General features: G+C 37.4%; 1 protein-coding gene across 7 annotated transcripts in view; it reads right to left on the bottom strand.

Annotated features, from left to right (window-relative positions):
- ZMYND8 (zinc finger MYND-type containing 8) overlaps positions 1–11,240 on the bottom strand; it is a 63,480-nt gene extending 52,240 nt beyond the window's left edge. For 4 of the 7 annotated variants that reach the window (XM_076352257.1, XM_076352259.1, XM_076352256.1 and 1 more), the window contains exons 1-2: positions 11,069–11,240; positions 1,168–1,238 (exon numbers count right to left, since the gene is read on the bottom strand). In XM_076352257.1, the coding sequence (XP_076208372.1) occupies positions 1,168–1,238; positions 11,069–11,082 (85 nt within the window). In that variant the 5' untranslated portion in view covers positions 11,083–11,240. The remainder of the gene's footprint in view (positions 1–1,167; positions 1,239–11,068) is intronic. The other 3 variants (XR_012996509.1, XR_012996510.1, XM_076352261.1) reach the window with 1 other exon arrangement.
- Between the last annotated feature and the right edge of the window lie 3,522 nt (positions 11,241–14,762).

The raw sequence follows: 14,762 nt of genomic DNA, 5'->3' as shown, positions 1-14,762 counted from the left end.
AGGTAACCAGGTCTCCCGTTTCGTTCCAGAGAGGGCCCACATTTTCCCTCGTCTTCCCTTTATCCCTGACGTACCTATAGAAGCTTTTCTTGTTGCCCTTGACGTCCCTGGCCAGATTTAATTCTATCAGGGCTTTAGCTTTCCTAACCTGGTCCCTGGCTGCTCGGACAATTTCTCTGTATTCCTCCCAGCCTGCCTGTCCTTGCTTCCACCCTCTGTAGGCTTCCTTTTTGTGTTTGAGTTTGTCCAGGAGCTCCTTGTTCATCCATGCAGGCCTCCTGGCGTTTTTGCCTGACTTCCTCTTTGTTGGGATGCATCGCTCCTGAGCTTGCAGGAGGTGATCCTTGAACATTACCCAGCTTTCTTGGGCCCCTCTTCCCTCCAGGGCTTTGTCCCATGGCACTCTGCCAAGCAGATCCCTGAAGAGGCCAAAGTCTGCTCTCCTGGAGTCCAGGGTAGTGAGCTTGCTGTGTGCCCTCCTCAATGCCCTAAGGATCTTGAACTCCACCATTTCGTGGTCACTGCAGCCCAGGCTGCCCTTGAGCTTCACATTCCCCACCAGCCCCTCCTTGTTGGTGAGAACAAGGTCCAGCGTAGCACCTCTCCTCGTTGGCTCCTCTACCACTTGGGGAAGGAAGTTATCATCAACGCATTCCAGGAACCTCCCAGATCACTTATGCCCTGCTGTGTTGTCCCTCCAACAGATGTCAGGTTGGTTGAAGTCCCCCATGAGGACGAGGGCTTGTGAGTGTGAGGCTGCTCCTGTCTGTCTATAGAGGGCCTCATGCACTCAGTATTCTATTTTCTATTTCTATATTCTATTTCTATTCTATATTCCATTTCTATATTCTATTTTCTCCTACATTGCAAATCTAAAAGTACTTTAAAGGAAGCCATGATAAGTGAGATGATACAAGAGGCTGATGTTTTTTCATCATTTAACCTAAATTAGTTATTCATAAACCAGAAACAACAAGGCGGGGGAGGGGGAAGGTTTGACATATAATGAAAACCAAGCAAAAATTAAAACACTTTCTAACATACAATAGTCATTGTAAAAGTACAATGAGTCTTGAGTCTTCACTCAAGAGCAGCTTCATGATAAGATTACACAGTTTCACTATCCTGGTTTACAAATATTCGTATGTTGTAGAACATCTTACTCACCTTTGGATCGAGTGGAGATATCCATCCCCTCCACCACCTCCTGCTCTGCCTTTATTTCCTCTTCAGCCAAGCTGCAGGATTCGAAAAGGTGAATTAGAATAGTTATAGACCGTATAGAAGTTCAACATAACACTGTCAAATACAACTATATTAAAATTTCTGAGGAAATGAAAGGTTTGCTGTTTGCCAGAGTATACATTGACAAAAACATGTAGAGAAACAATCCAGGTACACATGTATGCTACATGTTACCGATTACAAATGTAACATTTTCATACTAATGACAGTCTTGTAACTTGTACTGAAGATTATGTCACTGTACGTATAAATTGTATGTGAGACAAACAGGAATTCTGTTCCTTGTAGCTCCTAATCTAAGGAGCTATAAACTGTGTGGACAGATGCCTGCTTACATTTAAACACTCACCAGCATCAGTGAACAAATTAGCTGAAGTAACAGATTTAGCAACACAGAACAGCTTGCAAAATTAGAAGGTAACATTCAATTTTTAAAACTATTAAATAAATAATTTCAAGGATTTTGAAACTAGACTATGTAACAGAAAATAGAATATTTATAATTTATTGGGAATACAATTCCACCAATTATTAACTATAATAAAGAGCAAACAGAACAGAGTTCTTACTATCATTCAACCATTCAGTCTTACATAGACAGTTTTAATTCACTCCAGGTAGGATTAAACGATTAAGTAGATGACAAACTATATCTGACCTGCTGATATTCTACTTTCTTATAGTGATGCCATTCAAGAAAATAAGTCAATGAATTTGGCTAGTTAAGTCAGTTTGGGGAAGGAAGGTGGAAGGGAGAGGAAAAAAGAACTAGAATGAATATTGAGTTACACACCATTTTTTGAGATCTGACTATCGTAGATGAAAGATAAAAGAAAACATGATGTTGAAGCAAGCCCAAATTCAAAATGATAGACAAATGAGGTTATGGTGCCTGAAGCAGGTATCAGAGTTGTCCATTAATATCACCAGAGCACAACAGCCAAGCGGGATGTAGATCTCTTCCTCTGTAGTGACAACTTACTGTCTAGTCTGTTAATGTAAGTTGTTGCTGATACCAGTTTACATTGATATGGCAGACTGTGAACTATCGCTGCTATGGAGTGGACTGAGATTCCATTCAGCCATTCCAGCTCTAGGGACAGCTATTTCTACCACAGAAGCCAAGAGGACAGCTAGAGACCTTTGCTTTAGCCACTGTGGTTAAATCTGCCTGAGAGCGCTAATCAGAGCTCAGAAACAACACTGAGGACGTGGTTACAGTTATATCAGAGAAACTCTTCAGCCTGACAAACAGTTTATATTAGCAGGAGTTTTGTTACTGGTATAAATTAAAACAGCTTCCTAAACAAAGTAAAACTTACCAGCAGAAGGACTTTTTAGTCTGGTATTTGTAAAAACTACTTTTAATCAACTATCAGCTATGGGGGGGTTGGGTTGCAATTCCTTTCATAATTCTAAACAGGACAGTTATGTCAGCAAAAATTTTAAATACAAATTAACCAAGCTCAATGTACGGAAGACCCAAAGCTGAGAAAATTTGTGAACTCCAGAAATCATTATTCTTTACTTGTCATTTGTATATAGCAATAATTTACAAATTAAGCTCTTTAAAGTTATAAAACACTGAAGAGAAGTTCTATTCTACCCACATCCAATCTCCCAGCTCGTGGACTATGCTGTTAATTTCAGTAGCAAGGAAAGGCACCCCTGTGACCAGAATTATGGTAAATGTGTAGCACAGTTGACTGTGGCACAATGCTTCTCAGATTTATTTTTCATGGGCAGATTAAATGCATAACATAGTTGACTGTACTACAATGCTCACCGATTTACTATGCATGGGCACATCAATTATACTGCACATTTGTTACACCCTTTCCCAGAGGGCCTCCAGCAAAGAGGAGCTGGCAGTGTGTTGCAGACACCAAAACATTTCATGCACCACTTGCCTCTGCCCATTCTCTTTCCTAAGCAATGGGAAGGGATGGGCTCACAGGATGGGTTCATTGTTCTCTTCCCATGTTGCATTGTTTTTTCTTCCCCTCCCCCCTTATAAAATCCTATTTCAATATCACCAAACTGTAACAAAAAACATATTTTTAGAATATCATGTATATATGATTAATAATGCACACAGGTAAATACGTAATAATACACACTAATTCTGTCAAGAATGAAGTAATTTGGCGGTACACATTACCTGGTTTTAAAATATAGATCCAGTTTCAGCCACAGACTAGGACATGCAAGTCTTTACGAGACTCAGGTTGAAGTCTTAAGATCATTTTACACAGGTTGCTACTAAAAGGAATGGTTTCCCCAATCCCTAACCTCATGTTCCAGAAATCATGCTCATTTTAACTGAATCAGTTCTGTGATCTCACTCACTGTGCAGCTGGATGTGCAGAAAAGAGGAAATGGGAGTGTACCACATGGGGAGAAGGGGGGGAAAGAGTAATATCCTTTTAGCAGTGGCTCACATTTAAGTTACATTAAAGCAATCATAACATTCCAGACTCATCGAAATCTATCAGGTGCCATTTTGTTCAAATGACAATCTCAGGGGAACATCATACAAGAAGAAAGATACAGAAGTTGCTACAAGTCAGTATTAAAAGACACAGAGTTGAGAAATGTGTGTGACAGCTCAATACAGCCACACAGTAGCAGGAACTGTTCCTACATCCCTGACCAAAGTAGCACGGGAAGCTACAGAGCTGACTGAAGATGCTCTGCACCTGTGGGCCCAAACCTAGCACTGCGGGGGTGTTACAGGTCAGGACTCCTACATGTTAGTTACAGCATATGAGGTTTCTTCAGCTCTAAATCTGTCTCTCCCCATCTAATGAGTTTAATTTAGGAAATTCAGCCAGTTTCCTCCATCACCTTTTTGAGTGTTCTTTCAATAGATCTATAGAGACAAGAAAAACATTCTTCATAAACAGTTCCAAGACGAACAAAGTATCTTGACTTGACACATCTCTGATACATCACATAAAAGATGCCTGAAGACAGCTTTCCCAAAGATTTGTATAAATGAACAGTCAAAAATGCATTCACCACTTGACACAAAGGTTCTTCATTTTTCTTAGCAATGGAGGTGCATATATCCTGTACACACATATGCACACTGTGCGTCACCCACAACTAAAACAAAATTCAGCAATTATCTACTATACTATGAAAACTGAGCCTTAGAGGAACAGATTGCATCTCCATATTCTCTACTATAATTAATCTCGCTCAATCTTTTAAGGGCATAAACATTTAAGTATGTAAGAGAATCACTGAGATTGTTCTGAAAAAAATCAAAATGTTGGGGGGGAACAGTTAAATAAGCGTATTAGACATAGCTATAAAAGATACTTAAAATTCACAGCTCTTCAGAAGCATCTCCCATTGTTTTATTTGCTGTAATGTATTATGACTTGCACAACATGACATTGTTTGAATGGTGGCAGCAATGATTGTAGTGGTAATCTTTAAGACTCAAGTTTGTAAATACATGCTAGCAATTCACAGCAAGTTTACAGTAACTTTTCTAAAGCTGACAGATCTTTTCACCTTTGCACCTTCCATCAATATAAGCAATATTCTTAAGATGCTTTATAAAGCACAAACTTCCAAACACAGAAATTTCACTAGCAACAGATTTCAAATTAAATAATTCAAGAAAAACAGGTCCTTAATGACAGGTACCTTACTATTACCCACAACAAAATAAAAAGAAAATTAAAAGCAGCAGCAAAATAATTACAAACAAGCATCTAGTTCTATGGAAACAATAACTGTGTGATCAAGTAGACTATTCTAGAAGAGTTTTACTTTGAGAATTCATTTTTGCAGGGCTTGGAGCTGTTATTTCAGATAGCATGCATTACAATCATGCATGTGTACTATGAATGTGATGCTCTGAGGTTGCGGATCAGAAATGATACTGGTATATACTCAATTAAGTACCTAGATGAAAACAATAAATACCTTAGGTCATTCTGAAAGCTACTCTTTTTTCCTCATTAAGATGAATGAACACAGAGGAACATATTTTAAGAAAACAATTGAAATTTAAGCTTTGCCAGTTTCACTGTCAATTGACTAGAACACCAATTAATCATTTAAAACTTCCCTACTCATATTGACAAAACTTAGAAAACAAAAAAAAAAAAAGGAAGAAATTGTTTTCTAAAATGTTAAACTAAGTTGTTTCATACAAATTATTTTAACATGTCTGAATGAGGGGAGAAGGGGTGGAGGTTATTCCTTTGGGGATAGTTGGGGACAGAAAGAAAAAAAAAAATGATTGCAAACATACAAGATTTATTGATACTTAGGTAAAAATGCAAAAAGAACTTAGCTGCCTAATTTTTAAATATGTTCTCTATTAAAATGAAGAAGGGTGAGGTTTTTTATATGACATTTAGTTTTTCAAATTTCAGACCAGTAAATAAAATACTGACTTTTCTGTTTAGGAAAATCATTCCTGTACTAGTAGTAGTACTTACCTGAAAAAATTACATATACAAAAATATTTAAAGCTGCTCTAACCTATATTAACTACAAAGAGCAATTAAAAGTTGCAGATGAACTACTGCACCTTGACATTTAACCAAGAAAAACTGACAGATATGGAAAACCACTCGAAACAGCTAATGCCCACATACACAATCTAGATCTACATTAGGGAAAAAACACATTAATTTTAAATCAAGAACTATATATTTATGGAATTCATTTTTCCTTTTAATTAATAGGAAACAAAACAAAAAAACCCTGATTTAAGACTATAAGCACTAAAACTGAATTTCATCCTTAAGATAATTCCTGCCTCTCCTATATCACATTTGTGAGTAGCAATTCTAAATAATGATTTCAAAAAATTGCATTCAATAAAAATTTGAAAAAAATATTTGCATGCCATTGCTGAATAAATAGCAGCTTTGTATAAGCACTCACCTATAACAGTCTCTTACTCATCGGTAGCTATGCTATTTATGCAGGATTCTTAAAATGGCGTCTGACAGCACTGCACTGCCTCATTCCTGTACTGTAGCTAAAATGGTAGTTTATTCAATAACAGTATCTCTTGTTTAAACAGCAGTGCTATATTCGAAGCAAGCATCTAAATATCAGAAATGGTAAATTATGACAAAAGGACACCTGACATCCAAATGTTTAACTAAAAAGGCAGAAGACAGGGCGTTTTGTGAAGTCACAGGTTACTAAGGAAATCACTCAATTTTAGATTCACTCTCCAGTTTGAGTGTCTCATATTTTACATTTCTTTTTGCAGAATTCCCTGCAAAATGCTCAATTGGTATTAAGCAATTAACATACACAAAATGCTTCTTCAGATATCTACATACAGTAATGTTTAAGCTAGTTACCTCTGATAACAAGCAAAGTAAATATATATATATATTTAATTTAAAGAACATCTAGGTTATTTTTAAAACCTTATTCTTATTCAGTGTGCATTCAAAATAGCTCCACAAAAGAGAAAATCAGGGGAGGGAGGGAGATCCTTGGTGTTATACCGTCTTCTTTAAGACTATAAACTCTAGAGCTGAGGCCCAAGCGAGGCAACCACAATAGCTAGAGACTTCAGATGCTAAAAACATAGTTTGAGAACAATCATGTTTGAAAGTAAAGGTTTATACTGGCTAAATTAAGGATGTTAACATCCTGCTACAGCGTGGTTTTAATCTCACATTATGAAACAGACACTATGACAATTGGCAACAAAGGGTTAACATAAGAATGACAGACAATTTCTATCACATAAATAAAACTCAGTTCCTATGTAGCCATTTCTAAATTAGACTTTAACCCATGAATACAAGACATGTTTATTAATAAATATATTTAAAATACTTTCTAAATACAATTTAAAGGGCCAAGCTTGATGGCCTACTATGACTGTTTTCAGTCTCTGGTTTGCAGACCTCCTCAAAGCCAGCGTACTACTACTACTAAGGGGTTTGCAGACAATAACTAAGTAAATCAAACCTAGTCTAACAGGCTTAAATTCACTATAATGGGATTCATGTGCCCATGGGAAAAATATTAGGGATCCACAAATAACAAAATTTGAAAATTGCTGTCTACTACATTCTACATGGGCAAAGGTTATGTTCAACTTCCAAGATATTTCGGAGATTCAAATTAATACCCTGAATTCCAGACAGAGAAGAGGAGAGCTTTTACTGAGATTTATCACCCTTTAACCAATTATGCTGGAATGGCACCATTGCTATGGAAAACTGACCACGACCTATCACTTTTCAGCTACTGGATCCACATGGCCAATACACTTGAAAACAAAGCAAAAATGGAAAAAAAAAAAAAACAACCACCAAACAAAAAAAACAAAAACCCCAAGCAAAAGCAATATCACAAAATGGAAGACAGCTCAGGAAGATGAGCCAATCAAAGTTTGTGGACACTGATATAAAGGGCTAAATTTGTAATGTAATCTACCTATTTACAATTTTTGAGCATGAAGTTCCTTTTATTACATGCTTCCTCAGTAGCAATGTAGGTTTTCCCCTACATTTCAATACTCCTGCCTGATGTGGGGGAGGGAATGTCATATTTGGAGTGGTTTATACTCTGCATTTTTTTCATTCTCAGCATGTTAAGTAGTGTCATTTTTTTAAAGAAATCACTCAGTTTTTCCCTAGCACTATTTAGCTTCCAACTAAAACAGTTTGTCTGCAAAGAATAGAGAGCCGTGTAGCTTTTAAAAAGCTACTGTTTTCAACATAATTTATAATCCAGATCACTCCTTTGTTTTTCCCCCACTGCATTCTTTGTCCAGCTAATTACAAAAGTAACTGGATGTTGGCACTAAATAATAATGGCTAATCATATTCATCCTGGGCAATTCAAATTACTCTTTAGTAGCCAGAAAACTTAAAGTGCAATTATACGATTAACTGCTAGTTACATTAGAATAATGGCCATTTGCTACAAGCTGAATAAACCTCAGCTACATTGCTTCATACATGTCCTGTTTAATTGTGATATTAACAAGATCCACTCCTGTAAAATCTTGGGTAGAAAGAATACGTGCTTTTTCCCTGCGTCTATCACTTAAACAAAACCCCACATTCCTTCTATCCTGAACAGTAGAAAAAAAAAAGGCACAGAGTGCTTCTTATTATGCAATCTATGAAAGTGAGTGATAACATCATACCTTGACAAAGCACCAAAAATATATGAAATTCTTCAGCTTGGCTGAATTTGCTTTACTTAGATGGAACAAAGATGGTAGAAATTTCCAGAAGGCCTTTCTCAGTCTTGCCACTGCAATTGTCAATCTTTAACCTACCCTCTGCTTCTATTGGCTCAAGTACTCCACAGAGCAGTGCGATTGGGCTGATCTGTAAAACAACACTGCTGTCTCTACCTTGCCTCAGACATCTTGCTGCAATGCAGACATTTATTTTTTGTGAACTATAAAAGAATTGTATTTGAGTGATTAAAAATAGTGAACTTTAACAGACTCACGATGTTATGTTTCATTACATGCACAAGGGCAGCTTATACAAATATGCTTCACTGTCAGCAGTGTGTCTGGAGGTGCAGATTTGAAACAGATCCTAGTTTAACAAAACCTGTGGGAGCCATTTTAATACAAGCTTTCTGATTGCAGATCACTTACTCCTGCTTCCTCATATTAAAAAAATATTATGTTGTGCACTACTTAAGACTGAAAGTAAACTGCTAATGTGTACAAACTACTGCTAGGAAAATTATGTCCAAATGTAATTTCTGTTTTTAGCTCCTGAAGAACAAAAACCAGAATAACTTCTTAGCTGTGTTAGCACTTTTACGTGTGCTGAAAAATGCATTAAAATTGCATACAAAAATGCTATCACATGAAACAGTGGCACAACCCAGCAGTGTTTCAGGTTGCAAACTGAACTAGACATTCTTATAACCTAATGCTTGGGGGGGGGGGGGGGGGCTGTTAAGCAAAGTGAGATATTCAAAGTAAGATACTCATACTGGCAAACAAGTAACCAGAGGTAAATTGCTATGTTACAGAATGTTATCAAATACATGGCAACCTTCTATAAAAGTTAGCATGTAACTGTGCCTCGGTGCAGTCATTTGCAAAGCTACCTTAGCTCTAAGTTCTTTCCTAAAACCATGAATGTGTGTTGACTGTTAAAACAAGTGCAAAAATTGTATTAAAAGCACAAAAGAGCATCCTTCCTCTGCTTTTGTAACAATACTGGTGATCAGTGTTAAAGCAAGCGTGCAAGCACTACAATTAAAATCTTAATAAAGGGCACAAAATGTTCTAAATTAGTTATAAATCAAGCAAGTTTGTCTGAGATTATACTTTGTATAGTATCAGAAACATATGCTCATTGAGCTTTATTTACTTTACTTCATAAGATCACTTCATTGCTGAGTACTAGCACTTTCATCACACCTCAAAAGCCTAAGGAACAACGAAAATGCGCTTTACCCTACAAACATGGTAATTAATGATCTATGAACAAACAGCAAGTAGAATATTTTTCACTGGCCTGAGGTAAACAGGAAGTATAAACTTCAAAGTTTAGAGGCAAATTATCAAAAAAAATAGTGCATTCAAATTGGAACAGTTAACATGTACAAGTCCCTTAAAATGGACGCAAAGCAAATCCGATATTTTATATGACTAACCACTAACATTACTTCATCTATTGGACTAACTGACCCAGTAAAAACAAAATGTTTGGTAAACTATTAAAAATGTTCAGAAAGTAGCATGCTGCTTACTTACCAACTGTTCAAGCACCCATCTCATTTTTCCAGTTAAGAAGATACAACAGGCTGGCAGATTTGGGAATTGATCAAAAAGGAATTTCTTGAAATAATTACGTAGCATTAAACCAAAAGTTTAAAGAAAAAAAAAAGGTAAAAAAACCAAGAACGAACAACATGTACTACTGTCATGAACCACACATGATTTTATATCCTCTGGACTCCACAACACAGAACTGTGGCTGATACAGTGTAAAACAAAAAGGCACAGATAAAAGGTACATTAGTTTATTTGAACTATGTAAAACAAGAAAGCTAACAGTTCAAAAACATTTTCCATAAAGAATCAGATTTGTAAACAGATGTACTGCTGCATTTTATTGAGCAGCAACCCATTTCCAAAATCTGCAGCATAAAAACTCCCTTTTAAAGGAACAAAATATTAACCATACATTGTCCCTCAGAAAGAAAAACACGTCGTATTAACTACTCCTGCAAGAAAAAAGGTTCAATAATCATTTTAAGTTAAGATAAGCTGCATAAAAAACATGATGCAACAGCACACCACCACGTAGGCCCAATATCTACAATCTGCCATTAGCACTTTTTGCTGATGTCTAGGTTTTTAAAAATCCCATATTTTCTCAGAGATAACTTATCTTAGCTATTCCATTCACTGTTTAGAAAGGTAAACTTGCCTGTTCTTCTGTCTGCCATTATCCCTGCTTGACTCCCTGTAGGGCAGTTAAATGCATCTGCTCCCTAGCTTCCATTTTCTCTTCAGCAGGCATGTGACACAACAGACAATAGTGCTGGCAAACTGCTCAGAGAGAGAAAGCTTCTTTGGAATACCAGGATCTTGATAAACTCTAAAAACACCATCCTCCTGTGAAGAAGTAGGTATGCCAAGGTTTTGCCAGTCTGCAAAATAAAGCTGTGGCTAATGGCTACTAACCATGTGACCCAAGAAAGCAAATTTAAACAGTTCCAACTTAATAAAGTGCTGTGGTGTGAGTTTTGCACAACAAATCACAGAGAATCACACTCTCAACCCACAACTCATAGGTCTTAGAGAAAAAAAAATGTAAAAAGTAAGGCTTACCTCTGTGGATGCATTGTTAACACAGTGTTATGTCAATACTTATAAAACATGGAGGACAGGCTCTCAGTACTCAGGCAGAAAGGGCTTGGCACTTCAGCTTGATGATCTGTCTTCCTAATAAAAGCTAATCCCGGATTGGCTACTTTGGTAAATCTGAATGTAAAGCTTCAGGGGATTGGCTGAAACACTTCCTGAGCGATTATCTTTGTGCGGCTCTGGCAAGCAGGAGCCATCCTGTGCACAGACAAGACAGGCTAAGCTAGGCCCGTTTCAGCAGAAGAAACTTGAAAAGAAACCCCAAATGTGCACTCCCCGTATAAAATACACAGATTTTCAAGCGGAGGGAAGTGATCGCAAACTGCCTGCCTGAGCAAACGTGTCCTAACATGCCATTACTGAAGGCATTTGGATATTTTAAACCTGAAGGAGGAAGAGTTCACCCAGGTCACAAAAGCTATTCTTTATAAACAAAAAGCTAAATTCACTTTGCTGGTGTTCTGCAATGTGTTGCACGGAGAAAGCAAGGCCACAGAAAGAGAGGAAAACATACTGAAAGTGAACATGCACAGGAGGGACTGAAATTAATAACTGAAAATTCTGAGAATTCTCCTATTCCAGAATTTTAAGGTAGTAACACCTACCGTAGCAACCATATACCGACAGTGTGATTTCTTTAGATACTAGGATAAGCCCAGCCTTAAATAGGAAAAACTTCGTGTCTCATTTCCACAAAAACTACTATACTATTGAAATTACATTATCACAGAGGGTTGCTGCCATTCAGTGCTTGCCCTCCCTGTTTATAAAAATCCTGCAAAGCATAACCAAAAAAATCAGTATCACACCAGATACTGTTCTCTCCAACCCCCCCCCCCCCCCCCCCCCCCGGCCCCCACCTTTCGGCCTGCTCAGGCTGTCTGTTACACAAAAATCTGACTTCCGTATTAGCCGGCTGCAGCTGCAGTTTCCTGTCTATTAACCCTGTAGGACTTGGTACTTTTTAAGGTACAATACTGGCCCTAAAAAGACATAGATTTCTCTACATGGCAAGTTGTCTGTCTGCTTTCACAAAAAACATTAATATAGCTTTTCGGATGTTTTTGCTTTACCTTTTATCTTTCACTAAAATTCTGCAAATGAAACAAAATGAGAAAGCGGCATGTAAGCAACCGGTTTGATCTTGGGCCAATTCCCAAGCATTTGATTCAAAAATGCGATTCAGTTCTCTTCCCTAATGCAGTGAAAGTGGGAGGATTTATTGCTATGCCAGGAAGGAAGAAAGTCTTAACTCCAGATGAAGATTTTAAAGGTCAAATCTTTAGAAAGGCCCCAACAAGCCTTTACACTTTTGTTCAAAATTTTGCATCTGTATTAGGTAGCTCGGCATTATCATTCTGTAGCCATCAACAAATTACAATGGAAACCGTAGATGAAAAGGTGATTCTGAAGCATATTGCATATTTTCAAAGGATTATTTATTAGGGGGAAAAAAAAAACCAACCAAAAACAAATGGAGTTGTAGAGGGAGAGGTTTAATATTAAAACAATAATTATTAAATAATGAGCTAAAATAACCAAAGCAAAATAAACATTCTTCTAATACAGCATGCAAGATCAGGATTGTGCAAAACAGATTATAGAAAACCCCCTCCCATAAATCAAGGCCAGTTGCAAACAGAATATGTACTTCACTCAAGTGCTAACGATCTCAGAAGCAATTACCACAAATAAAACTAATTCCCTCCCTTAGCTCCAACCAGCACCTTTCATGATAGAACTACTTTACCACACAAACCTCTTTGCTTGAGAGCCGACATGACTCATAACTATGCAAGTTAGTAAAATTAATAATCCTACTCCGCATTGTCCCATACTGCGTTCAGATTATTTCTTGAGATATCATTGTCACAGGAAAACTGCCAAACCATCCTATCACTGTGCTTACATTTTTCTGTGTTCTTGCGTTTTAGGCTGCAACAGCAGATTAACAGCCCAGAGTATAAATTCTCATCTCATAAGTAATTCTGGAGTCCCTGCTGGAAGCATTTTCCCTTTTTAGCTTTGGCAACGTTTTTCAGGGCAGGGAGCAGGAAGGCTCATGGATTACACTGGCAGTTTGTTCTGTTTTAGGAATGTAGCAGAAACTAGAGAGAGTGCTGCTATAAAGGGAATCGTACAGCCCACTACAGCAGCAAGAACACACTGGAAATGCATGACATTCAAGTGCATACTCGCATCAGTTTTAACAGTTCAAACCATTCAAGATAGGTTTCCTTTTTAATTGCATACCTAAAGGCCTATGCTACTCAGAGATATCACCCCCACAACACACAAACATCCAAATTTTGATTCCTCCACGCAGTAAATGTGAGGATTGTCAGCCATTAACATTTATGCTCATTGATTGACTGCTCTAATATTATTCTATTTTTTTAAAAATCCTAATCCCTATGAAGTACAGCAATGGAGCAAAACTAAATACACTGAATTTGTCAATGCTTTGTGCTAACCAAGACCCGACTCTGGGAATGCAGTAATGCTGGTGGTGACTGGGAACACTGCCAAACTGACACACTTGAACTTACCAGAGAGAATCAGCATGCAGCAGATAGGTAGAAGCAGAAGCAGCCTTAGAAAAGGCCTAAGGTCCTATCCTCTTGATTCAAGGAAATGGTGGACCAAATGCAAAAGAAAAATTGAGAAACCTTCAGTCATTAGCAAGAACAAAAACCTAGAAAGTATATCAGATGGAATATAGCATTTGTATTCGGCCACAAGGCTACTCTGCTAAAATAGACAAAGAATTCTGTCAGGAATCAGAAGGGGAAAGCTTGAAATATCTTTCTCTTTATTTTCTTGTCCATACACATATTTTGCAACAGGAGGTACAAGTCTGGTATAATGACACACAGGAACATCTGGAAAATTCAGAAGATTTTGTCTGTTAAGTCACAATGATTTCATGTCCTACTGCAGCTTGACCAATCCTTTTACATAGGAGTGGTGAATTTTTTGGAGGGGGAAGGGAAAGAAAGGTAAAGAAAACAAAGAAGAGAGACAGGGGAAGCTAAAATCTTTGTTAAAGCAGAAGAGAGGGCGGAGAGATTAGATTAGCTAGTGTTTGTCCTTTTCAATGCTTTGGAGATGTTAAGGGATACAGGGCTGTGAGGCAGGAAAAAAAAAAAAGGCTAAAGAGAGAAACCAAAGGAAAGATGGAAAGCACGAATTCAGTCAAAAGGAAATTAAAAGACAACAATGTTCGAAGTGCAACCTACTATATTTAAAGTTCTTTGCAAAGAACTCTGCCCGCTGTGCAGAATCTCCAGAAAGCATGCACATCAAGCACCACAGTGTTGTAAGGGACTATACTACTTAATATATACCGAAAGCCTCAAAATTAAACAAATACCAGTAAGGAAGAGATTTGTCTGTATGACGGAAACAGGGGGTTTGATATGTACCCCTATAGGGGGTGAATCATCACTGACAGAGAGGGAACAGTAGGTGATGGACAAAAGATGGACCTTTAAAAATAACATTTTGAACAGGTACACAAAAGGAAAGGGGGACTGTCATATTTTCCAAGGATAATAATAAATAATAATAATAAAAAAAACCTGAACAGGGGAAAGAAGTTGTATTAAGGGCTTGTAGCTTGGTCCTGGATTTCAAAGTCATTGACTGACAACCCTAA

The sequence above is a fragment of the Aptenodytes patagonicus genome, chromosome 14, assembly GCF_965638725.1.
Source record: "Aptenodytes patagonicus chromosome 14, bAptPat1.pri.cur, whole genome shotgun sequence".
NCBI lineage: Eukaryota > Metazoa > Chordata > Aves > Sphenisciformes > Spheniscidae > Aptenodytes > Aptenodytes patagonicus.
Note: the sequence above shows the minus strand (reverse complement) of the source record. Positions and strands in the feature narration are given on the sequence as shown.